The sequence below is a fragment of the Centroberyx gerrardi genome, chromosome 19 (genome assembly GCF_048128805.1).
Source record: "Centroberyx gerrardi isolate f3 chromosome 19, fCenGer3.hap1.cur.20231027, whole genome shotgun sequence".
In the NCBI taxonomy this organism is placed as follows: Eukaryota; Metazoa; Chordata; class Actinopteri; order Beryciformes; family Berycidae; genus Centroberyx; species Centroberyx gerrardi.
In genome coordinates, this window is record NC_136015.1 from 26397999 (window position 1) to 26423727 (window position 25729).

The 25729-nt window shown below is 40.5% G+C and overlaps 1 protein-coding gene across 1 annotated transcript; it reads left to right on the forward strand.

Annotated features, from left to right (window-relative positions):
• Positions 1-16039: 16039 nt before the first annotated feature.
• LOC144542880 (E3 ubiquitin-protein ligase TRIM35-like) lies at positions 16040-17358 on the forward strand. The gene is made up of 2 exons (XM_078290270.1): positions 16040-17026; positions 17224-17358. Exons 1-2 carry the CDS (start codon positions 16050-16052, stop codon positions 17309-17311), a joined length of 1065 nt encoding a protein of 354 aa, XP_078146396.1. The 5' UTR covers positions 16040-16049; the 3' UTR covers positions 17312-17358.
• The last annotated feature ends 8371 nt before the right edge of the window (positions 17359-25729 follow it).

Here is a 25729-nt window from a genome sequence, read left to right on the forward strand (position 1 = left end):
GACCAGCTGCTGCCTCCTGTCAAACAACTTTAGGAACACACACACACACACACACACACACACACACAGAAAATGAGCTGAAAAGATTGAAAAGACAACAGAGAACAAAAACAAAACAAACCGCTGAACTGTCGTGTTCAGGAAGTGATTCTTCTTCTGTCAGTTTGACGAGACAGTTTCTTCAGCAGTGTTGTTTTCTTTTTTCCCACGAGGCCGTTTGGCTGTCACTGTTTCTCCGACACCATTCTGAAGGTGATAATTGCCTTAGACACACACACACACACACACACACACACACACACACACACACACACACAGTAAAGCCAGAAGCTCACTGGAAAGTCAAACTGGTTCGGCGGTTGGATTTCGGAGCGTCAACAGGATCTGGTTCAGTTTCATGAACAGTTGAAAATGGCGGAAAAGTTGATTCCAGTTCTCGGGACGTCCCGGTGGGTCAGCGGTCCAAGGAGCGGGTCGTCCTGGGTTGGAATCCGGCCCGGGACCTTTATCGCATGTCCCCCCCCCTCGCTCTGCCTCTCTCTGCTCTCTACTGTCAAAAAATACAAACTGAAACAACTTTTATCTGAATTTTTTATTGAGGTTTTGTGTTTATTTTAGATCCATGCGGCCTAATTAGCATGTTAACTCATCACAATGAGCTGAAGTTGGAAAAGTCGTACAGTTGGAAAAGAACAAAACACCGGAGCAGAGAAAAATCCATCACTTGAAGCATCTGGCCCCGCCCACAGGAGAGGAGGAGGAAGAGGAGGGAGAGGAAGAAGAAGAGGGAGAAAAAGAGGGGGGAAAGAGGAAGAGAAGGAGGAAGGATAGGGAGGAAGATGAGAAAGAAAAAGAGGGGGGAGAGGAAGGAGAGGGAGGAAGAGGAGGAAGGGGAGGAAGAAGAGGGAGGAAGAGGAGGAAGAAGAGGAGCGAGGAAGAGGACAGAGAGGAAGAGGAAGAGGAAGAAGAGGGAGGATGGAAGGGAAAACTGACCTCATACGTCACACAGTCACACACACACACACACACACACACACACACACACAGGTAAACGGATAAATTGCTCTTGCAGCCCTGCAGCAGAGATGCTGGCACTGCAGAACACACACACACACACACACACACACACACACACACACACACGCACACACACACACTCACACACACACACACACACCTGGCTGTGCGGAGCGAGGGACTGACAGAGGAAGTTGGCTCATTTCCCTCACAGCGATTATAAAACCGACTTCGTCCTCTGCCAAGGTCTGCACTCCGCCCACTCTCTCTCTCTCTCTCTCTCTCTCCCTCTGTTTCTCTCTCTCTCTCTGTCTCTCTTTCTCTCTCTCTCTCTCTCTCCCTGTTTCTCTCTCTGTTTCTCTCTCTCTCTCTCTCTCCCTCTCTCCCTCTCTGTTTTTCTCTCTGTTTCTCTCTCTCTGTGTATCACTTCTCTCTCTCTCTCTCTCCCTCTGTTTCTCTCTCTGTTTCTCCCTCTCTCTCTCTCTCTCTCTCTCTCTCCCTCTGTTTCTCTCTCTGTTTCTCCCTCTCTCTCTCTCTCTCTCTCTCTCTCTCTCTCCCTCTCTCACCGTCTCCAGCACTTCTCTACCTCCCTATATCACGTCTCTAACTTGCTCTACCTCTCTCTCTCTCTTTTACTTTGATCGATCTAAAATAAAATTAGCGGTAAAAGCGTCCAGATTTTTTCTTCCCATTCATTTGAATGGAAACTGACATTGAACCCGTTGGTGAACAGATTCAGCATCAGATCTGCTGTAAGACAACAAAGCATCCTGAGTCTGTTTCTGTTCTTGCTTTACACTAAAATTAGTATTTAAAACTAAAAGTAGATCCGGTCTCTCCTAAATGGTATCCCTCCGCTGTGTTCTCTTCTATCAATAAAAAAGCTGTTTGGTGAGATTCTGTTCTGAAGCGTCGGACCAACAGATCTGATGCTGAATCTGTTCACCAACATGTTCAATGTCAGTTTCCATTCAAATGAATGGGAAGAAAACACTACAAACTGGTCCAGCTGCATCTGGTCCTGGTTTATGAGTGGAATTTAATAAGTGGAATATTACTTTAAGGCGCTGACTCGGGGCTTTTCAGCTAAACGACCTGCGGTTCGTCATTCATCTCTCAGTATTAGTGTCTCAACTCCACAGGGATTCAAAAATATCCCATTTAATAATTGTACGTCCAAACTATCGAACTCCGAAGAACTTCTTACTTGAATAAATTGAGGTTTTACTGTCGTTCATCATCGAGTTATGAGCTGAATCAATAATTTTCATTTAAATAAAATCACAGTTCTTCATTCATCTCTCAGTATTAGTGTCAGACGTCTGCAGGGAGAAACGTATTCCGTTTAATCATTTTCTATCCAGTCCAGACTCAAACTTCAAGACTTTTCTCTTCACTGAAACAAAAGTTTTCGTCTCAGAGTTTGTCTGTCGTACACAGTTTGTCATTAACCTCACAGTATGAGAGTCACTCGTGAAATATATATATACTTATACTGGGTGAAATATATTCAATGTTTAATATCAGAGGATCTGAATCAGGACAGTCAGGACAAAAACTGTAATAAATGGGTAATAATTAAACAAAAACTGGGTAATAATTAAACGAAAACTGCAGGTGAAAATGGAGATTTTGGCTGAATTGGTCAATTTTGAGATTGTAATATTTTGCGTCTATAATTACTGTAGTTTCATAAAATAAAAAAAATAAAATAGTTAATTTACAGGCTTTTATATCAGCTGCGTCAAGTACACCAGCACAAAATTAACTAAAATAAACAAAACTTTTCAAATGGCCATTTTCTCAAAGCATATTGTTTCTGATAAACAGTCGATAAAGATATTGAATTGAATATTGACAGTAAATTGACAGTCTAGTTCTAGTTAAATAAGTCACTGTGATATATCTGTAAGGCTGGTATTGGTGTCTACTCAGTTCACAGAGTTTGAATAGCTTGAGTCTTGACCTGATGCATGAAGAGAAGACTTGAGACTTGACTTGACTTGGGTTCTGGTGACTTGGGACTTGACTCTGACTTGTACTTTGATGACTTGAAAAGGTTTCTAAAGTCTTGACTTGAGATCTTGTGTTTGTGTAAATGACTTAGATTGAAAGTGATGAGATTTGTTCCAGCGGACGACTGAATTTAAATTCTGTTTTCTGAATTTGTATGGAATGATTGAATTTATTGAAGTTGAAACTGATTATAGAAATCAAACTCATGATGCTCTTACCAAGTTTTTATCCTATTAAAACCATATTGCATTGAAAAGTCCTAGATATTTAGTTTTCTTTAAGATATTAAATTGATACTGGACTCTTGATACTTGATTTGTTCTGACTTGACTTGCTGTTCTACATTTAGACTTGAGACTTGACATTAATGACTTGGACTTGACTTGGTAATCTACGTTTAGACTTGAGACTGACTTGGGACTTGAACAAACTTGACTTGGTCACACCTCTGACAGATGATACAAATCAGTCTAGAGATATCGTTCATTTCCAAGATGTAAAATATATTGAACCTGCAGTGTTTTGTCTTCTTCTTCTTCTCTTTTCGTCAGATCAGTTGAACAGCGCAGATCCAAACTGCTCACACACATTCAGCTTCCAGCAGGAGAGAAAACCACGGTTCACTTTCATGTTTTCTGTCCTCTTTTCTCTTTTCTCTCTTTTCTCTTGTCTTTTCTTCTCTGTCAGTTTTTTGTTTTGTTTGGAAACTTGAAGGCCGGGAGCAGATTCCAGATTTCTCAGTTCGTCTGGTTTCTCTTTCTTCTTTTCTTTTGTCACCGATCTGCTTTCTACTGATGATCAAGGTTGGAAAACACACACACACACACACACACACACACACACACAGATATAAATGTACACACACACATTTGTATACAGACATAAACACATGCAGACACACACACACAAACAGTCACATACACACATACAGATACACAAACACACTCGCATGCAGATGTACATGGACACAAACACAGAATACACACTCACACAAAGATACACACACAGTACACACACATAGACACAAAAACACACACAGATGTGGACATGTACCAACAAAAGAAACCACACACACACACACACACACACACACACCTACACACACACACAAAGACACACACACGCACACACACGCACACAGAAAGACACACACTTCAGTCTGTTTTCTATCTGGTGGATCTTTGTCCTTCGTCTTCCTCCTCTTCCTCCTTCCTGTCATTTCTTCTTCTTCTTCTTCTTCTTCTTCTCTCCGCTGGCAGGTGATAATTACACCCCCCCCCCTTCTTCTTCTACCTTCTGTTCCTTCTCTTCTTCTTCTGCTGTTAAAGCAGGATGTGATAATGAGCCTTCAGTCCTGCTGCTGCTTTCTTCTCTCTGTTCTCATTTTATTCTTCTTGATCCAAACTTTGGATTTGTAAATTAGCTGTCCGTCCTGTCATGGCCGCCCACCAGGGGCTTCTGGGTAACGGAGTTCAAAGACACAGGGAGGTGAACACACAAAGTCAGTGTCTCACATGCCTTTATTGGCTCTTAATTGATTAGTATTGGAGCTGGAATACGTTATTATAGATATTGATGATTATCTAATATTGTATCGTTCATGTTTTCAATCCAAATAATTTATTGTCTCAGTGGTTTGAATAGAAACTGCTGCTTAGTGCTTTTTTAAATTTGACATTTTATTTTCGGCTCTGGCAGAATAGAATTGTTTCTGATAAACAGTCGATAAAGCGATCAAACTGAATATTGACAGAAAACTGACAGTCTAGTTCAGTTTGGTCTTTTCTAATTTAGTTTGTTTCATTTAGTTTTATTTAGTTTGATCTAATCTAGTTCAGTTTAGTCTCTCCTATACTTTAGTCTAGTCTAGTTATGTGCGAAACATGCTATATAAATAAACTTGCCTTGCCTTATTCTTTATTATTCCAATGAAATTGTTTTAAATTTTATATTATTATAAAACCCATTGTTTTGATCAGCTTCCTATTTTTGTGTGTGTTTGTAACTTGCTGCTGAATTTTAAAACACTTTGAGCCACAAATCTGCATGAAAGGTGCTGTATAAATAAAGTTCATTCATTCATTCATTCATTCATTCAGTCATTCAGTCATTCATTCATTCATTCATTCAGTCATTCATTCATTCATTCAGTCATTCATTCAGTCATTCATTCATTCATTCATTCAGTCATTCAGTATTGATCATATCCCCTCAGTGTGTTTCTGTCTTGTCACACTGATGAAGAGTCTGAATCGACCTGACAGAGACAGGCAGGTCGTCAGAGAGGGTTCATCATTAATTATGCGCATATTCATCATGTTATATATGCTAATGAGGAGCAGGCCGCCCACTCAGCAGGAGGTCAGACGCTCGTTACGCTAACGGGCCTTCCCACAATCCTCCTGGGATTCCATCTGCCCGTTAAACACACTTCAAAGTTGGCCAGGGTCTTTAAGAGAGAGAGAGAGAGAGACAGAGAGAGAGACAGAGAGAGAGAGAGAGAGAGAGAGAGACAGAGAGAGAGAGAGAGAGACAGAGATAGAGCGTGTGTGTCTGTGTGTGTGACAGAGAGAGAGACTGTGTGTGTGTGTGTGTGTGTAGGTGTGTAGGTGTGTGTGTGTGTGTGTGTGTGTTCCCAAAGGCCATAGAAAGTAAACACAAAGTTCAGCAGATAATCTCTCTCTCTCTCTCTCTCTCTCTCTTTAATCTAGTCTACTTTAGTCTAGTTTACTTCAGTTTATTCTAGTCTAGTCTATTTAGTTTGATCTAGTCTACTTTCGTCTAGTATAGTTCAGTTTATTTTAGTGTAGTCTATTTAGTTTAATCTAGTCTACTTTAGTCTACTTCCGTGAGCGTGTGTGTGTGTGTGTGTGTGTGTGTGTGTTTGTGATCCTGAGTTTCTGTCTCAGTCTGTTGTTGTTAACATTGTTTCTTCTTCTGTGGTCGTCAGTCCTGCAGTGAGACGTGAAGTCACCTTCAGTCTGTCAGACTGCAGCAGAGACCAGCTGCTCCGCTTCACACCTGACCGCCACATATTTACATATTCGTCAAATCTCATACATATTACATATCTATCCGCCTCTGAGGAGGAAGACCTGAGGGACGAGTCGACTGGAAAGTCTGTGACAGAACTGAGGGTCACTGGTTCTATTCCCTGTGTGAGCAGAGCAAGGCACTAACAGGTAGCAAGTTCACTATTTTAACAAGTTTACTAGATTAACAAATGTACTAGTTTAAAGGAATAGTTCACCCAAAAATGAAAATTCTGTTATCTACTCACCCTCATGCCAAATGAAACACAGGTGACGTTTGTTAGTCCATATAACACACAGGGAGGCTGCAGCACAACTTGTAGCAACCTTCTCCTAAACAACTGAAGTCAATGGGGACCAAACAATCGCACTGTGAATAGAAAGACCTATACACCATTATTTGTTGCAAATCAATCAGCTGTAGTTAAGATTTGCACTAAATTATGGTGTAAATATACTGCAGGTCTTGTTGGAGCTCTGAAGAACTGGTCCCCACTGACTTCAGTTGTTTTGGAGAAGGCTGCTATGGAGTTGTGCTGCAGCCTCCCTGTGTGTTATATGGACAAACTTCACCTGTGTTTCAACTGGCATGAGGCTGAGTAGATGATGACAGAATTTTCATTTTTGGGTGAACTATTCCTTTAACAAATGTACTAGATTAACAGGTTTACTAGTTTACTTGTTTAACAAGTTCGCTTCATTCAGGAGCAGCAATTTGACAACAAGCTTTAGAAAAGAGGTGAAAACAACACATGTTGGTTTATATCATCATGTCTCAATGAAATCTCCACATAGCACACATTAGCTTCAGGATTGGTTAGAAGGGCTGATATCACTTATTGCAGGTTTCTGCAACATGTTTCAGCAAAATGTTTCAACAATGTTTCAGCAAAATGTTTCAGCAAAATGTTTCAGCAACATGTTTCAGCAAAATGTTTCAGCAACATGTTTCAGCAATGTTTCAGCAACATGTTTCAGCAATGTTTCAGCAAAATGTTTCAGCAACATGTTTCAGCAACATGTTTCAGCAAAATGTTTCAGCAATGTTTCAGCAAAATGTTTCAGCAACATGTTTCAGCAATGTTTCAGCAACATGTTTCAGCAATGTTTCAGCAAAATGTTTCAGCAACATGTTTCAGCAAAATGTTTCAGCAAAATGTTTCAGCAACATGTTTCAGCATCATGTTTCAGCAATGTTTCAGCAAAATGTTTCAGCAACATGTTTCAGCAAAATGTTTCAGCAACATGTTTCAGCAAAATGTTTCAGCATCATGTTTCAGCAAAATGTTTCAGCAAAATGTTCCAGCATCATGTTTCAGCAACATGTTTCAGCATCATGTTTCAGCAACATGTTTCAGCAATGTTTCAGCATCATGTTTCAGCAACATGTTTCAGCATCATGTTTCAGCAACATGTTTCAGCAATGTTTCAGCAACATGTTTCAGCAACATGTTTCAGCAATGTTTCAGCAACATGTTTCAGCATCATGTTTCAGCAAAATGTTTCAGCAACATGTTTCAGCAACATGTTTCAGCATCATGTTTCAGCAACATGTTTCAGCAACATGTTTCAGCATCATGTTTCAGAAAAATGTTTCAGCATCATGTTTCAGCAACATGTTTCAGCAAAATGTTTCAGCAACATGTTTCAGCAACATGTTTCAGCGATGTTTCAGCAAAATGTTTCAGCAACATGCTTCAGCAACATGTTTCAGCAATGTTTCAGCAAAATGTTTCAGCAACATGTTTCAGCAATGTTTCAGCAACATGTTTCAGCAAAATGTTTCAGCAACATGTTTCAGCAACATGTTTCAGCATCATGTTTCAGCAACATGTTTCAGCAACATGTTTCAGCATCATGTTTCAGCAAAATGTTTCAGCAACATGTTTCAGCAACATGTTTCAGCATCATGTTTCAGCAACATGTTTCAGCAACATGTTTCAGCATCATGTTTCAGAAAAATGTTTCAGCAACATGTTTCAGCAATGTTTCAGCAACATGTTTCAGCAAAATGTTTCAGAAAAATGTTTCAGCAACATGTTTCAGCATCATGTTTCAGCAAAATGTTTCAGCAATATATTGTAGTGGTGGAAATGTTACTGTAGCTGTCAGACAAGAAACTGCCAAAAAGAAGAGAGGAGAGAAAATGTAAATATTCTATATTTATATCATATTTATATTATTACCTGAAGCAATGCATAGTGCATTGCTTCAGGTAATAATATAAATATGTTGCCATTACAGGAATATAAATATGTTGCCATTACAGGAAAGAAACGTTGCCGATGGCAACGTTTCTTTCCTGTAATGTCAATAAAGCAGATTTGAATTGAATTGAAAGAGGTGGAGGAAGAGAGGGGAAAAGAGAGAAATTCAGAGAAAAGAAGGGGAGGAGAAATGGTGGGAGGAGGGAGGGATAGAAAGAGCAAGAGACAGAGAAGGAGAGAAAGAGAGAGGGGGTGGAGAAAGAAAGAAAGAGAGGGAGACAGGAGACAAGAGAGAGGAGTGAGAGACATTGGGAGAGAAAGACAGGAAGAGGATGAGAGGGAGATTAAGAGAGAAAGGGAGAAAGTGAAAAAGAGGGAAGGAGAGTGTAAGAGAGATGGAGGGAGGGTAAGAAAGAAAGAAAGAAAGAAAGAAAGAGAATGAGTTAAGTGTTTTGTAAAGCAGGGAACAGGCGACAGGAGGCGACATTCTGTTATAAAAGTTTGATTAGAACAACTGACTTCCTGAATATTTAATCCCAATACATGAGGAGGGAGGGGGGAGAGAGAGAGAGAGAGAGGGAGGGAGAGAGAGAGAGAGAGAGAGAGGGAGAGAGAGAGAGGGAGAGAGAGAGAGAGAGAGAGAGAGAGAGAGGCGGTTCAAAGAGAAAAAACCCAGACAGAAAATTAGAAACGGTGGAATTAGAAGGACAGAGATAAAAGAGAAAGACAGGTCAAAAGTCAGAAAGGCAGAGAGAGAGAAAAGAGAGAGAGGTGAAAAGACAGAAAGAGAGAGGAGGATAGTGGTGAAGTCAGGTAGAGAGAGAGAGAAAAGGAGAGAGAGATAGGTCAAAGACAGAAAAAGAAAGCGAGATCAAAAGGCATAAAGAAAGAAGAGGTAAGAGGTGAATCCAGAAATAGAGAGACACAGTGAGAAAGAAAAGAGAGAGAGACATACCCAAAGACAGAAAGAGAAGAAGTAGAATCAGAAAGAGAGAGAATTTGAATAAAAAAATATATATATTTACGTCTTCATTTGGTAAAAACCTTCAGAAACAAATTCAAAATGCATCAGAAAGATTAACATAACATGACGATTCAAAACAAATAAGATTACATTCAAAAAGAGAATGAAAGAGAGAGAGGGAAAGAGAGAGATAAAAAACAGAGAGACAGAAGAGAAATAGAGACATAGGTCAAAAGACAAATAGAGAGAGAGAGAGAGGGAGAGAGAGAGGGGGCGTTAAAAGACTGACAGAGAGAGAGAGAGAGAGAGAGATAAGACAGGTCCAAAAACAGAAAGAGAGAGAGAAAGGAAAGTGAGAGACAAATAGAGTTCTCTCTCCTTTCCTTTAGAATAGCTGTAGCCAGAAATGGAGTGCGAGAGGTTAAAAGACAAGAGAGAGAGAGAGAGAGAGAGAGAGAGAGAGAGAGAGAGAGGTTAAAAGACAGAGAAAGAGAGAGAAAGAAAGCAAGCAATACAGACAGATCTATACGGTAAAACGAGTCGAAGAGGCTGTGAGACGACAACAGATCGAAGGAACGAAGATGAGCGCAAATCTGAGAGATGGAAATAAAGAGAGAATCCCCCCCTCCCTCCTCCTCCTCCTCCTCCTCCTCCTCCTCCTCCTCCCCCCCCCCCCCTCCTCCTCCTCCTCTTCCTCCCTCCTCAAAGTGCTGCGTCGGCCCTTTCATTCCCCCGCCGACACATCTAACGGGCTCGGCGGCGCTCACAGAGGCTTCCCATTCTGCCGACGTGATGTTTTCTGGGCAAAGAATCTGAGAGGGTTTGAAAATAGACCCGGAGCAGCGAACGCCACCGACGAAGGGGGGCGAGGGGATTGAACTCGCGTTATGAAAGAGTCGCACCATCGTCATCGGTTGTCAGAGAGAGAGAGAGAGAGAGAGAGAGAGAGAGAGAGAGAGAGGAGCTGGAGGGATGAACTCGGAGACGCTCAGCCAAAACTTGTCAGAGAAGTAGTTTTTGAGTTTCGAGACTTTGAGATTTGCTTTTGTTCAGTCTTGGCAAGAGTTCGGCTACAAATCCCCAGGGGGCCGAGCAAGGAAACGTCTCAGTTTTTGTCCTTCATGATGAAATCAGGGGAGGATTACGGGTCGGACTCTTTCCACTCGTTTGTTTAGCTTTTGTCGCTCCGTCACGCACGATATCGCAGACGCCGCTCGATCGGATTTTGCACGGTGCATCTCGCCGCTGCACTCCAGCACGTTCAAACCTACGCTGATTAGATTCTGATTTTGACAAAACTCGGGGAAATTACGCATCTCACGACTTCATTCTGACATTTTCGCATGGGGGTTGGGTGTTACGTTGTTTATCGGTCCATCCGTCACACATGATAACGCAGACACCACTTGATCGTATTTCGACTAAACTCGCAGAAAAAATGCATCTTGCCGCTGCACTCATGCATTTCTGCATTTCTGCATTTCTGCATTTCTGCATTTTCAAAATTACACTGATTAATCCAAGCTACATAGCTTCAGTTTCATGTTCGTTCATTCCTCTGTCGTGCATAATATCCAAGATACGACTGATCAGATTTTAGCAAAACTTGGGGAAATAATCCATCTCACAACTTCCTTTTGGCATTTTCAAAATTATTGTAAATTTTATGATTTTTGACATTTATGATTAGTTGTTTATTTGCCCATCCGCCATGATGATATCGCACATACCGCTTGATCAGATAAACTTCGGGGAATGATGCATCTCACCACTATGTTGTTGCGTTTACAAAATTACAGTGATTGGCCCAAGGGGGGCGCTACATCTTCTGTTTGTCTGTCCATCCATCCATCACACACAATATCTCAAACAACGCTGACTGAATTGTTACGAAACTTGTGGAAATGATGCATCTCACCACGGCACTTTCAAAATCACACTAATTGGCCCAGAAAGGGGGCAGTACAGTTGTAAAGTCAAAGCAAGGTGACGATTTTTATTCCTATATTACGAGAGCCTAAAATGACATTCCATTAAATAATACTCTTTTGAGAAAACTTCTGAGGGTTGGGGTTAGTAGCCAAAATTGTCAGAAAAGCAGTTTTTGATTTTCACTTTTATTTTTGATATTCTAGACTTTATTTCTGAAAATATATAAACATAAATATTCTACTAAAAAAAATATAGTGTAGCTTAGCTGACTGCAGTGGACACTCCAGAAGACGTTTTTGTTACTGTTGCTACTAATTCTGACTTCATGTAAAATAGACCATTAGACTTTTAGGATATCTTAACTATCTCCTCAATTATGGCTCTGTGATTTTGCCAAGGTGGAAGTTTCTTGACCTTTGGTCCTGTGTAACCTATTCAGAACTGATGGTATGAATTCAGATATGCCTGGCTGTCAATCAGAAGGCAGACAGAGGAGCGGGGGTGAGATTAATAATAATAATAAGATAAAACGAGAGTTGTATCGTCATCTTGTATGTCAGAAGGGGAGTCGCAGGGGTGAACTTGGAGACAAAGTTTTCAGAGAAGAGGTTTTTGACTTTTGATACTTTAAGACTGTCTTATATAGTCTTTGGCTGCAACTCTCTAAGGGCTCATACAGGAAAACTCAATGATTAGTCTCAGGGATCAATATTTGGTCCTCTCCCCCCATGACATTGTAAGAATTAGTTGATGCCAATTCTGCCAAGTATATTGATTTTTATTCCTAGACCGCATAATGACATTCTATTAAATTATGCTCTTTTGATATAACTCATGGGGTCAAATTTGGAGCACTCATTCAAGATGTCAGAGAAGTTTTCCTCTCTGTTTTTAACTTTTGATCGTTTATACTCCACTCTCTGACTTCCTGGCACAGCCTCAGCTCTCTTTCGATTACAGTTCTAGGACTTTTTTTTAGAGAAATGGAAAGTTTCGTAACCCTTGGGCCTGTGAAGCCTGTTCAAAACCCGCTGGATATTTTTATATTTTTAAAACTGCCTGCTGGATGTCAATCAGAAGACGGACGTAGAGCAGGAAGGCGTTGATCTCATGGGAGATTTATTTCTTTTATTTCTTTTTTTGAGCAATTCTTTTTTTATTTTTCATATAATAAACCAAAATTCTGCAAAATCATCATCATCATTCAACAGCAACAAATACATTGTCAAAAAACAAAACCAGACCAAACAAAACAAAAAGGGGGGGGGAACTGTGCATACATACACATCAACACGAATGTAACATGCATACATAGCCTATATAATATCTACAAGTATGCGCATGTACATGTATATATGCACCTGCCCACACATACAACCATACTTGCACATACTCATACCTACACAAACTTTTGATATAGGCCTACCGGACTATAATGGAACACAACTATAAACACACATCTAACAAGCACAGATTCCAGACAAAGCTTGATCATCCAACTATATTAATCTTTTTGCAGAGTCCAGAGCAGTAGTCAAAATGTTCAAGGTATCAGTTGTAGCGCTATTGAGTTTGGCTGTTGATCTTTCCTATAGGCATATATCATGAAATGTTACCACCCACACTTTGGTCAGTACAACATCGGGGTCAAACCAACCAACCAACTATTCTCTTTTGTTGATATGTTAGGTCTTCATGTTGGCTTCACCCGAAAAACAGTAAGACTGGACATAAAGGAAGCTGTTCTCCAATAATTTCTGTTATAGTGTCACTTACATATTTCCATAGAGTTTTTACAACATTACAACACCAAAACATGTGCATAAGAGTACCTCAGAGCAATGATCACTTTTATTGCTATCAGGAAGTTTAATCTTGAATTTGCATTCTGGGGTAAAATACTGTATGTCCTATGCACAAATTTGTAGTGCACTAGTTGATGAGCTAGATTCTTAGACGAAGAGAAAATATTGTTCCATACAGTTGTCCAATCTGACTCTGAAAAGTTATACTGGAGATCTGGCGGTAACTTTGTATTTGGAAAGTTCACCATAAACATGAGAGACAAGCACAGATGGTTTTATGGAATAAATTAATTTAGTAAGCGGATGGTGCCCAGGATAAGCACTCCATGGTACCCCATAGGTTTTTAGTGCAGTATGAAGTATGAAGGAGAAGGAATCTTTAAGATCTTGAAAAGAGCGGAGACCTTGATCATTAAAGATGACGCGTACACACCTTGTTTTGACCACTGTGGAAATGTGAAGGGATGGATCCTGAAAGTAAGTAATTATTATTCCATATAGGAGAGTGTTTCCATTTGTGTCCAGACTGCTAAAGTACAGGAAATTATGGAGCCCATAAGCTGCAAGGCAGTCTTATGTTTAATTCCAGAAAAGACTAGGGCCCGGATCTACTAAAGGTTTGCACCAGAGCAAATCGCATTGCGGGTGCTAAAACCTTGTTTTCTGATCTACTAAGACGGCCCACAGGGCATTTGCGCCTGAAATCATGGGTTGATCTGTTGATCTGTGTGTACCGTATTTTGCAGTTTGGTCTAATATGCATTTGTGGGTGTTCCAAGGCTGGGACGCAAAATAAAGGGAAGGATTTATGGAAATTGGCAGTGGACGTGATTTATGAAGAGGCGGTGGCCGTTATCGTCTGTCAATTGCGCACAGAATTTAAGACCTAGGAAAAGCATGTCTTATCATTTTGCGCATAGGATGGCTCCACAGAGACTGTCTCTGGATCCCGCTCCAAGATCAAAGTGACACAGTCATACACAGCATAACATGCAGTCATTACATCGCAGGGCTTAAATGAGTATGCTGACTTAAAAATGTACAATTTAAGCCTCATTGGCAGCATAGCAGAATGCGCACTCAACATGCAGACTATTACCTAAATATACAAAAAGGAAAAGAATAGTTTCTAGAATAGTTTCTACCCAACTAACGGACTACCTCTCATGCAATAGTCTTTTCAAACCCTTTGAATCTGGCTTTAGGTCTTTCCATAGAACTGAGACTGCTCTCACAAAAGTGATAAACGACCAACTCCTCGCCTCAGATTCCAACTCTTCTTCTGTTCTTATCTTACTTGATTTGGGTGCGGCATTCGATACAGACGATCATAATATTCTCCTAAACCGCCTAGCGAGCTACGTTGGCATCCACGACTCTGCGCCTTCTGCACCTTGTTGTGGTCTCGGCGCAGCTCTTAAACCCTGGCAGTACCGGGCCCAGGTGCCGCCATTTGTTTACAAAATGTGTTGCTGTTTCTGTCACCCTCTAGAGGTCAGAAAAAAAATCGCTTGTGTAGCTTTAAATCATTTAAAGGCATAAACTCTGACTTGGTCCAATTTTCCTTATATCCTGAGAATGTGCTGAAGCATGTTAAAATACTGCTCAAATAAGAAAGGGATGATGCAACATCAGTTAAATAAAGGATATCATCTGTGTAGTGTGATAATTTATATGGTTTTATGCTTTTATTTTAGTCGTTATTCTTACTTACATTGTACATTGATATGTACACTGATAACATCAAAGAGGGATACCACAGTGGCCCATAGAGTTGCATATAACGTTTATAGATGTATGCATTAACATGCTTTTTCTACAAGCATCATTTATAGGGACTATCACATTTCCTCTAATAGTGGCCCGGGCCTTTATTTACCTCAACTGCAGAAGGTACCAGGCCTTTATTGGAAGCAGACTTATATTAGAGACAGGCCTTTATTTCTAATTCCCTCTGTTTGATAAGTATATTTGCTCATATTTTAGTATGAAGCCTCCTTGTTTTCTGATCTGCTTCTGTTGGGGTACGTTAGGTAGACGTTTTTTTGTTACTGCAATGCATTACGATAATTACGGTAATCGACGACGGCACGCTCCAGAGACTTCCTCCACTATTAGAGGAAATATGGTAAATAGGTTTCATATTGTCACCAATTTGGGAATAAGAAGAACGAACATTGGATCATAAATTAGACCTACTGGTGTGATCAATCATTGGTTCTGGTTCACATATAGGCCTATAGGTGCATAATGGCTATTATGGCTCACTGTATATAGGCCTAAAAGTCCCTCTTTGAAGTTATCAACATACAACGTGCATATTACAAATCCATGTGCAAGGTTTACTAATCTGTGGGCAGGATTTAGGAATCCGTGCGCACGGATTAGTCAGTCGTGCGAAGTAAAGGGCTTGGAGACCAAACCATTAGTTTTGACGGTTGCTTGGGGATAACAGTTTAACGTGCATATCCATTGATGAAAATTGCTACCAATACCATATTTATTAAGAAGACACTTAACACCAAACCTACTTTATACAGTGGAGCCTCCTCCACTGCGTGATCTTCCTCCTGTAACAAATAACTAAAACACCCAGCATAACCATATTCACTTCAAATGAACTGAATGCTGTCCTAATCATAAAACCTCAGACTGTTCACCTGGGGTTATAAAAGGTGTACAAAGGTTCAATTTATTTACTCTTTATTGCAGCCAAAGTCCTAGCATCAATAAAAAATAAATTACTCATTACAAGAACATGCATGATAAATCAAGATGGACTTGAGCCGGCTCAGTAGCTCAGTGAAGACGTGAAGTTATTGTGTTCTGGATCTAGAACTACAAACGCACAGTTCACCAAACCCACGACTTCCACTGAGGGAGGACAGCTACAGGAGGGAATACTGGGAATACTGACACTTCAACCTGCTGCTGACTCAGGAGTTTTAGAAGAAACACAACTCAAAGTGAAAGTAACTTTCAGGGAACTTTCTAGAGGAGGAAGTGATACCACAACTGACTGACTTCCTGTTTGAGCGGTCTGTCTGGTTTGTTTTCAGCTTCACTCAGAGAGAAAATGTCTTCCAGATCAGAGGAGGATTTCTCCTGTCCTGTCTGCCATGACATCTTTAAAGATCCTGTCGTCCTGTCATGTAGCCACAGCTTCTGTAAAGCCTGTCTGCAGAGCTGGTGGACAGAGAAACAAACACATGAGTGTCCACTTTGTAACAGAAGATCTTCAAGGAGTGAACCACCTTGTAACTTGGTGTTAAAGAACCTGTGTGAGGCTTTCTTACTGGAGAGAGATCAGAGAGCTTCAGCAGGATCTGAGCTTCTCTGCAGTCTGCACTCTGAGAAACTCAAGCTCTTCTGTCTGGACCATCAGCAGACAGTGTGTGTTGTCTGTCTGCATTCAAAAACACACACCGACCACAGAATCAGACCCATCGATGAAGCTGCACTGGATCACAAGGAGGAACTTCAGAAATCACTGAAGCCCTTAAAGGAGAAACTGGAGCTCTTTAATAAAGTTAAAGGAAACTGTGATCAAACAGCAGAACACATTAAGGTCCAGGCCCGACACACAGAGAGGCAGATTAAGGAGGAGTTTAAGAAGCTTCACCAGTTTCTACAAGAGGAAGAGGAGGCCAGGATCGCTGCACTGAGGGAGGAAGAGGAGCAGAAGAGTCGGACGATGAAGGAGAAGATCGAGGGTCTGAGCAGAGAGATAGCAGCTCTTTCAGACACAGTCAGAGCCATAGAGAAGGAGCTGAGAGCTGAAGACGTCTCGTTCCTGCAGAACTACAAGGCTACAGTGGAAAGAGTCCAGCGCCCCCTGCTGGAGGATCCACAGCTGGTCTCAGGAGCTCTGATAGACGAGGCCAAACACCTGGGCAACCTGAGCTTCACAGTCTGGGACAAGATGAAGGAGATGGTCTCCTACACTCCTGTGATTCTGGACCCAAACACTGCATATCCAAAACTCATCCTGTCTGAAGATCTGACCAGTGTGAGACGTGGAGAGAGACAGAAGCTTCCTGAAAACCCAGAGAGGTTTGACTCCTACAGCTCTGTCCTGGGATCTGAGGGCTTTAACTCAGGAACTCACAGCTGGGATGTTGAGGTTGGAGACAATTCAGTGTGGGGACTGGGTGTGTTAGCAGAGTCTGTCCAGAGGAAGGGAGACATACAGTCTGGATTATGGACAATATGGTTCTGTAATGGTAAATACAGAGCAGACTCCCCAGCAGATCTACTCACTCTTCTCCCAGTGAAGAAGAAGTTCCAGAGGATCAGACTGCATCTGGACTGGAACAGAGGAAAGCTGTCATTCTCTGATCCTGATACTAACACACACATACACACCTTCACACACACTTTCACTGACAGGCTGTTTCCATTCATTGGTACATCGAAAACACTCCCTCTGAGGATTTTACCAAAGGTGTAAGGGGAGTATCGCTCATTTTAATTCATTACATAAACATTATATATCCATTATTCTTATTTCTAGGACAGTCAGTGAATATAATTACCTCTCTAATCTGTGATGTCATCAACATGTGCCCATGTTGTTCTGATGATGTAGCTGTCATGGTGGTGTGGATGACATCTGTAACAACAACAAACAACAAAAATATAAAAACATGAAAATGCTAAAGAGATTATTAAATACACATAAAACACAAGAAAGAAAAAAACAGAATCCAGAAACAGGGAGATTTTCAAATCTATTTAGGCCCGACAGAATCACATAATGAAGAAGGAAGGAATTCATCTTGCACATGCCTACAACTGTCTAATATTACCATACTGCACATGTGCCAAAAGGGAGCAGCTGCTGAACAAAGTTGTTTTTTACTCATGTAAAGACCGGTCTGGATCTCATGCTGATATCTAATAATAATAATAATAATAATACATTAGACTTGTATAGCGCTTTTCTAGGTCAAAGACGCTTCACATACAGGGTAAAATCATTTAATAGAAAATTTATAATAATAAAAAGAAATAAAAGACTAGAGAATAAAAGTAGGTAGTTAAAAACTAGAGGAATCGAGAGATGGAGGGAAGGGAGAGGAGGTTAACAGGTGAAAGCAAGCTTGAAAAGGTGAGTTTTGATATCTGTAGCTTAATTTATTACTTTCCATCCCAATCACACCTTACAGGAGACTCTTCATACTCTACATGTACATGTTATATACGTGTTCACTTCAAATGTGTTCAATAAATGCTGTGCTAATCATAAATCCACAGGACTGACCACCTGGGGTTATAAAAGGTGTACAAAGGTTCAAAAGTTACTCTTCTATTATAATACAATCCTAGCATCAATAAAAATGAATTAATCACTGCATTTGTAACCATGCTTCGTTTATGCTTCATGTAATCAAATCATAATAATCATTTGATCAAAGTAATCATTGTAATTATGTTAAATAATCATTGTAATCAAATTTAACAATCTGATACAGAAGGACAGTCGGCCAACGTGACAGAAAGAGCTTCTGACACACAGAGATACGATGTGGTCAAGTGAAGAGAGGAAGAGGGGCTCTGAGTGCTGGCCTTCCCAGTCGTGGTATCTCCAGCTCCCCGATGACATAAATTTTCCCCTGGACTGTCTCTTTGTTGTTTTTGTGGAGGTGAGCTGTGAATTTTCCTCTTACTATCGAAGACGTTTTTCCTAGCCCACGCAAATCCCTGGATGTTCTCTCCAGCTTCCTGAACTGGGCTTGCCTGCACAGCTCACCTGGTATGGCGGTAACATCTGCGCCTGAGTCTGTTTTGAATTCTGTGTCACAGTGGTCCGTTTTAATTGTTATCCACGGATCATCATCTCTATTAGCAGGAAGTGAGCCTAGGAATGCAATATCTCCAGTATCTTCACCTCACTTAGCATCTTAGATCGACATACCTTTGCGTAATGTCCCTTTTTCTTGCAGTAATTGCATGCTGATTCCCTCGCTGGGCACTGCTGCTGACTATGACCTTTCACATCTCCACACCTCTTACACTGTGAGTGTGAGTGTGTGAAACTACAATATTACCGTACTATTACCATACTTTTTCCCCATTCAAAACTGATAGAGTGCACTGTCTCTATATATAATACTGTCTCTGGTTAATACAGGGAAGGAAGAGAGGTGAATTGTGACCCTTTTGGCTTTCCATAAATATATGAGGAAGCCCCTTCAATATGAATTATCGTGATGCTAGTGATCGCTACAGAAGCTGAAGAGCTGAACTCAGAGACTCATCCAATGCTGTCAAAGAGAAGGTTTTGGCAGCAGAGTTAGAGAGATCGTCCCTTAACCTGAAGATCACAGGTTCAAACCCCACAACTGCTTATGTGTCCTTGAGCAAGACATCAAACCCCTACCTGCTCACTCACTTTAAGTCACTTTAATTTAAGCCCAAACTTCAAGCTTTAAAATATACTTCAGGGCTTTTACAATGTCTGGTTTTGCGTTCAGTAAACCTTGTCGAAAGGTCTGTTTTTAGTCATAAATAAGACTAAATTGCACTCGACAGGACACTTCACCACACGATCGACCGCCGCTGCACTTGAGCTGTGAAGTGCAGCTCTTGAAAACGAACAAAAGGTCTTTGAAAGGGCTTGAAAGTCTGCAAGGCCTTGGAAGTCGTCAGAGACGCGACTTCTGCCGTTACAGTTGGAAACAGAGCGGTCGCAGAGAGAGGTTTGGACTTTAGAGAGAGCGCTCTCATCTGAAGCAGGACTGCCTTGACTGCTGACACTCAACATTACACTCAACGGAAATTAGACTTGTAAATTTAAACTGTCTGGTTATCGTCTGTAATAAAACATTAAAGCTGAGTCATTTGGCTTTGAGGCGAGTTCAAAGGTCAACATGCACAAAAACATGAAAAAAAATAAAAAATTACACAATACCACTCATAACCAATCACACTAATCCCCCCTCTCTCTCTCTCTCTCTCTCTCTCTCTCACTCACTCACACATAAACACTGTTGCTTGTCTTTAATATGTGCATGTGCAAATACACACACAACACACACACACATAAACACATTTTTCCCTAAAATACACACATACACACACACAAATCCACATGCACATCCCTTCTCCCCTATCAGTCCCGTACACACATGCGCACTCACACGCACCACACCCTTATCCTTTACATGCACACACACCTACATGCATAAACGACCTTCCTCACATGCATCCCCCCCCACACACACACACACACACACACACATTTTGTTTGTCAAACTTGCTGTTTTCTCCTTATTTCATTGAGCTGAGCTGAGTGGTTTCATATCAGTGCTGCTTCCTCCTGTCAATCACCTGGGGCGCGTTCAACCGCCCCAAAACTTAGCAAACAGGAAGTTTAAAAGGAAACAATAGTGCGTCCTCCGATAAGAATTCTCTGAGCCGACCGCACATCCATGTGATGGCCGTTGGTACGTTGCTAATGAAAATGCTGAATCACCCCGAACGGAGTCAAACGGTAGCAAAAACGGTGCAAGTTTTTGAACGTGGCCCTCAGGAAGAAACAGACGTCTCCTCCAGGAAATAATCCCTCAAACAACATGTCACCTCTGAAACTTCACTGTCACATCCGTGGCTTTTTATTTAGGCTGTCTTTATGAGCCGGGACAGCGGCTCATTTCAAGCTAGGTTTGACCCCGTGAAGGAATTTAAAAACGATGAAAAACGAGTAAATGTTAAAAAATCTATACAGCATGCATTGCAAAATAATTAGGAAATGTAAACTACTAACTAACTAACCCCAACCCTATTATTATTATTATTATTATTATTATTATATCCCCGATAAGAGTTTCAGGGATATTATGGATTGACCCCACCCACCGCCGCGTCCGCCGCCGCAGATCCTTCGTGTGAACGCGATAACTTGAACAGTTTTTATAAGAATCTTTTCAAATTTGGTATGGACATCGATGATCCCTAGAGGAAGAACTCTATTGATTTTGATGTGTTTATGATTATGATAACTATTATTAATTAACTGATTAAATTAATCTCCATGCTATTTGGACCCATATCTCACCAATGGTGCATTATATTGTATTGAAATTTGTCAAGAGAATTGTTCAGGCAATTATGGAGATTTGTATGAAGTGTGTGATTATTATTAATAAATTAATTAATTAATTAATTTTTGTACTGGTACTTTTTAAAAATTATTGTTTTTCTCTTTGGGCTCAATTTCCCGTGAGATGGTAAATGCTAGAGCCATGAAACTTTGCACCGTGGTCTAGTATGGCTTCAATTAGACCCACATGAAATATGACCCCCATCGGCCTGATGGTGGCGCTAAAATTAAAGGTCAAAAATAAAACGTTTAAAGTGCTGTATCTCCCACACTGTTTGTCCAATTTACATGAAACTTGTTACACGTGTCGACCTAACTGTACTCTACAAACCCCCAAGGTTTTTGAGATATTATGAATTATTTGAAAAACACATTTTTAACATCTCCTCCTACACCATTTGACCGATTACCACCAAAATCGTTAAGTAGCATCTATGGTCCTACGCTCTTTAAATTTTGTTTATAGATGGTTGATATCTCCTGTAGTTTTGAAGATATTAACTCTTAAAGTTGTGAAGGAGGCGTGGCCTATAAGCTAAATTGTTATAACTTTGTGATAGACGGTGCAATCATCATGAAACTTGGACAACCTGTTCACATACAATGAATGAACATGTGTGCAAAGCCATTCAAAATTGACCAATAGGGGGCGCCACAAAGGCCAGAAAACTGTATCTCCTACTCTAATTCATGAAATTGCACGAAATTTGGTACACATGCTCTAGGACCATGTCCTACTCAAAATCTCAAGTTTGGTCGTCATTAGTGAAAGTGGGTGTGGCCTATGACATTTTGGCTTATAACTCAATACTCTCAATATAACTCAAAATTCTTATAACAGAATTTCACCAATCGCTATGAAACTTGGTAATCATGTTCCAACCTTTATGTGGAACATGCACACCAATTTCCATACAGATCGGACCAGATTTTGCCCAACAGCAGCATTTTGAGTGCACAGCTAGACATACGAAGTTGGATATTGAACCTTTTAACTTGCTACATTCTTCAGTATCAGACTTGATGCTCAGGACCTGACGGCTCAACAGCCTGATATGACAAACTGACAGTAATCTTAATGCAAACTTCCACGTTTCAGCTCTGGCTGCTGTACTGGCATGAACCCAGCCATCGCTGCCAGCGGTTATATTTATTTAGTTAAATGTATTATTGAGTGTTACAAAAAAAGGTTAAGGTACATACCCTTTATTATTGGGGAGACAATCCCTAGAGGATTATATCCATTCATTTTGGAGTGTTTAGGAGTAATAAAAATATAATTAACTTTAGATTAGCCCAGAAGGAAAATAAAAAATATTTGGGACATACAACCAATATAATTGGGAAGATTAACCCTGGAGTCTTATTGTGTGATTATAGAATGGCTTTTTATTACATTTGACTTAATGGGGCCTTCGAGGATCGGGGCATTTCGGGGATATACCCTTGCTGTCGACCCCCGACAGCATCCTAGTTATTTATTTTTATTTTTTTTATCATTATTATTAGTAGTAATAATATAAAATTAACAAACTTGTATATTTCATTTTACATGCAAATTTTGTTGTATATTTGTTTGTGTAACAGTACATGATCGTAATAAATCAACAAATCAAATCAAATGTGAAGGTAGAGGTAAATGAGCTTGGACTCTAATTGACGCTGGTGTTCTCCTTTAACTTTGATCTTCTTCCTTCGTCTTCCATATTAATTCAGCAGGGCGACACGAAGGCTTCATCCCAGGTCCTGCACTCCAAAGTCTCTCTCTCTCTCTCTCTCTCTCTCTCCCTCTAATTGAACAACTAAAGCGAAAGCTAAACGACAAAAAATAAACCCAAAGTTGGAGTGACTAAGTTTTCACACAGCTGCAGCTGCATGGCAAAATGTGGAGAAGAATAGAGGGATTACTGGCGATTAAGAAGCCAAGCTGAGTTTCTTTTTCCGAACATAATCCACAGCTGGGCCGCGACTCCGTCACTCTGCCTCCCGCCACAAAAGCCTCCGAAAATCCCCCCCGAAAAAATGACTTCGCTTCAAATGACTCCTCTCAATGGCAAGAGAGAGCCGCCTATTCTCCGTCGCCTCCCTCCCATCCCTCCCTCTCTCTTTTCCTCCACCAGCCCTTCAAAACCTCTTTAACAGGCCCGGCATGAAAAGAAACGAAGGCAAGAAAAAGGAGAGAGAAAAGAGGGAGAGAGAGAGAGAGGGAGAGGGAGAGAGAGGGAGAAAGAGGAAAAGTGGGACAGCCGAACAGAAGGCGTCGTACTTCCCTTCTTATCTTGGGAGAGATGGAGCGAATGTGGCATCCTCCTGTTTCTGTTCACACACACACACACACACACACACACACACACACAGCTTCCAGATTAAATGTAGATGAAATATTAATGCGGTTCTTTCGTAGCGAGCGGTTCCCTCAGATAAATCCTTCAGTGTTGGGCTCAGACAGGTGAAGAGCTGTAACCGATAGGCAGATACAGCTGGAAACAGACGAGAAGAACCGCAGACAGACGGCTGTGAATTTCTGCTATTCAAGTATAGAAGGATTTCAGGTGATTTCAGGTGTAACGGCGGCCATGTTGGAGGTCCTGAGCTCTGTGAACAGCTGACTGTGTTTCTGTCGTCTCAACAGAATTGAACAGACGGTTAATTTCTGTCTGTTTCTGACTGAACTGATCATTTCATCACTGATCCATCTGATTGATTTAGTGTTTAGATAATGTCAGCTTGTTAGCTAGCTAACCATAGTATCTGGTCAGCTAACATCACTGTCTTGTTGTTAACACATCTGATTAGCACACTAGCTAACGTAGCTAGTAGCAGCTAGCGTTAGCGTGTTCACATTAACATCAGTGTGTTTGCCGGCTAGTTAGCTAGCTAACAGTTTGTTCAGGTTAACTGAGCTGACTCTTCTCAAGCTACAACTCAGAGTGTTTTGGAGTAGAGACTAGGGCTAAAGACAAGACAGTTTACTGTGTCACAGTAACCAAATCCACCTTATCACACTATTCACTTTTACTGAGAACGTTACTGAATGGATCTACTCTGATGCCTTTGATGCAAGTGTAAAGCCTCTATTGCAGTATAGAGCTGTACATTGTGAAGTTTGTATCCCACGTTTGGTCCTGGAATATCTGGAATATCACTGAATTTTGAGAGGTGTGTTCCAGACAGGGAAAGTCAGGGAATATCAGGGAATTCTCCACATGGCCGGGTCACTTTATAGGAATTTAGCATAATGTTTTCTAACTGGTTTCTCACATTCATCGCATTAGATGGTTTTCAGCCCGACTGGAGTGGAAACCAGACTGAGAAACATCAGGAACAAACCAGAAAGGAATCAAATCCTCAGGTCCTGGAGGAGCTTCCACTTTGTTATTGAGAGTCATGGAGTTTTACATCAATACCAGTTAGCTGCCCTCCTGCTGTAGCTGGGGGAGTTTATTTTTATCCTTCTGAAATGAGGAACTAATAGAAAAACAAAGCTAGTTCTGACAGTAAGATGGTGTGTGTGTGTGTGTGTGTGTGTGTGTGTGTTAATTGAATCAGAAACCATCTTGTGGCACAGAACAATCAACACCTCGTCTTATAACTCTTCCAATCAACGCACTCACACACACACACACACACACACACACACACACACACAAGCATAAGTAATGTGTTGTTTTTAGAAAAATTGCCATTAATGATTTTTTTTTTTCAACTAATATTGTGTTTGTTGTACTTGGCACAGCTGTTACGAAAACATAAATTAACTTGATGATTGTTTTGTGTATTTCATACAACTACAGATGCGACAGAAGCAAAATATTATATCTTGAAACTCACCAGTCCAGCTAAAATCAACATTTTGGTGCCTTTATTTTATTTATTTTTTGCAGTGAGAACATGAAGAAGTGAAGCAATAAGAAAAAACAACAGGGAAAAGACAGAAAAAAAAATTTCCAGGCATGTTGGCCTCGAAGCCTCTGCCTGTTCTTCTGATTGAATGAAGAGAAAGCTGGAACATTTTCACCTGTGAATTGTTGCCTCTTTATATGTGGAATTAAGTTTTCATGTGAAACAAATATTGTCGTACGTAACAGCAGGTCAAAATGTGTGAATTTAATTGTTCACATCCAAAGTAAAAACTGCCATGTGATGTCAGAGTACAACATGAAAAACAAAGTTAACATATGAAAACCAACGTGTCCAAAAAGCTTATGTGATATATGTGCTTATGTTAGCCAATGTGACTTATGTCACTGTAAAAATTAAACATTAAAGCAACTTTGGAAACTGTTTTGAACTGATATCAAAAAGATATTTAGGTCCTGATTTCACAAAACGCTGCAGGCAGCAGCTCTGGACGACTGGTCAAATTTAACAAGGTTTTCAATTCACTGTCAACATGTTTGATTGGGAATGCATGACTTGCTAGATACTGTGATCGCCATCATTAATCAACAATAATAATCAACAACAGTAACAGAGAAGTAGAAATTTATATACAACAAAGCAAATCTCAAAGTGTTACAAGAAACAATCAAAAGCAAATGAAAGAAAAGGAAACAAGTAAAGGAAACAAATATATACCTACATAAGTAAAAAAGCAAAGCAACAGTAGTAAGCTATTCATTTTGATGATTTTATTGCACTTCTTGCATCCG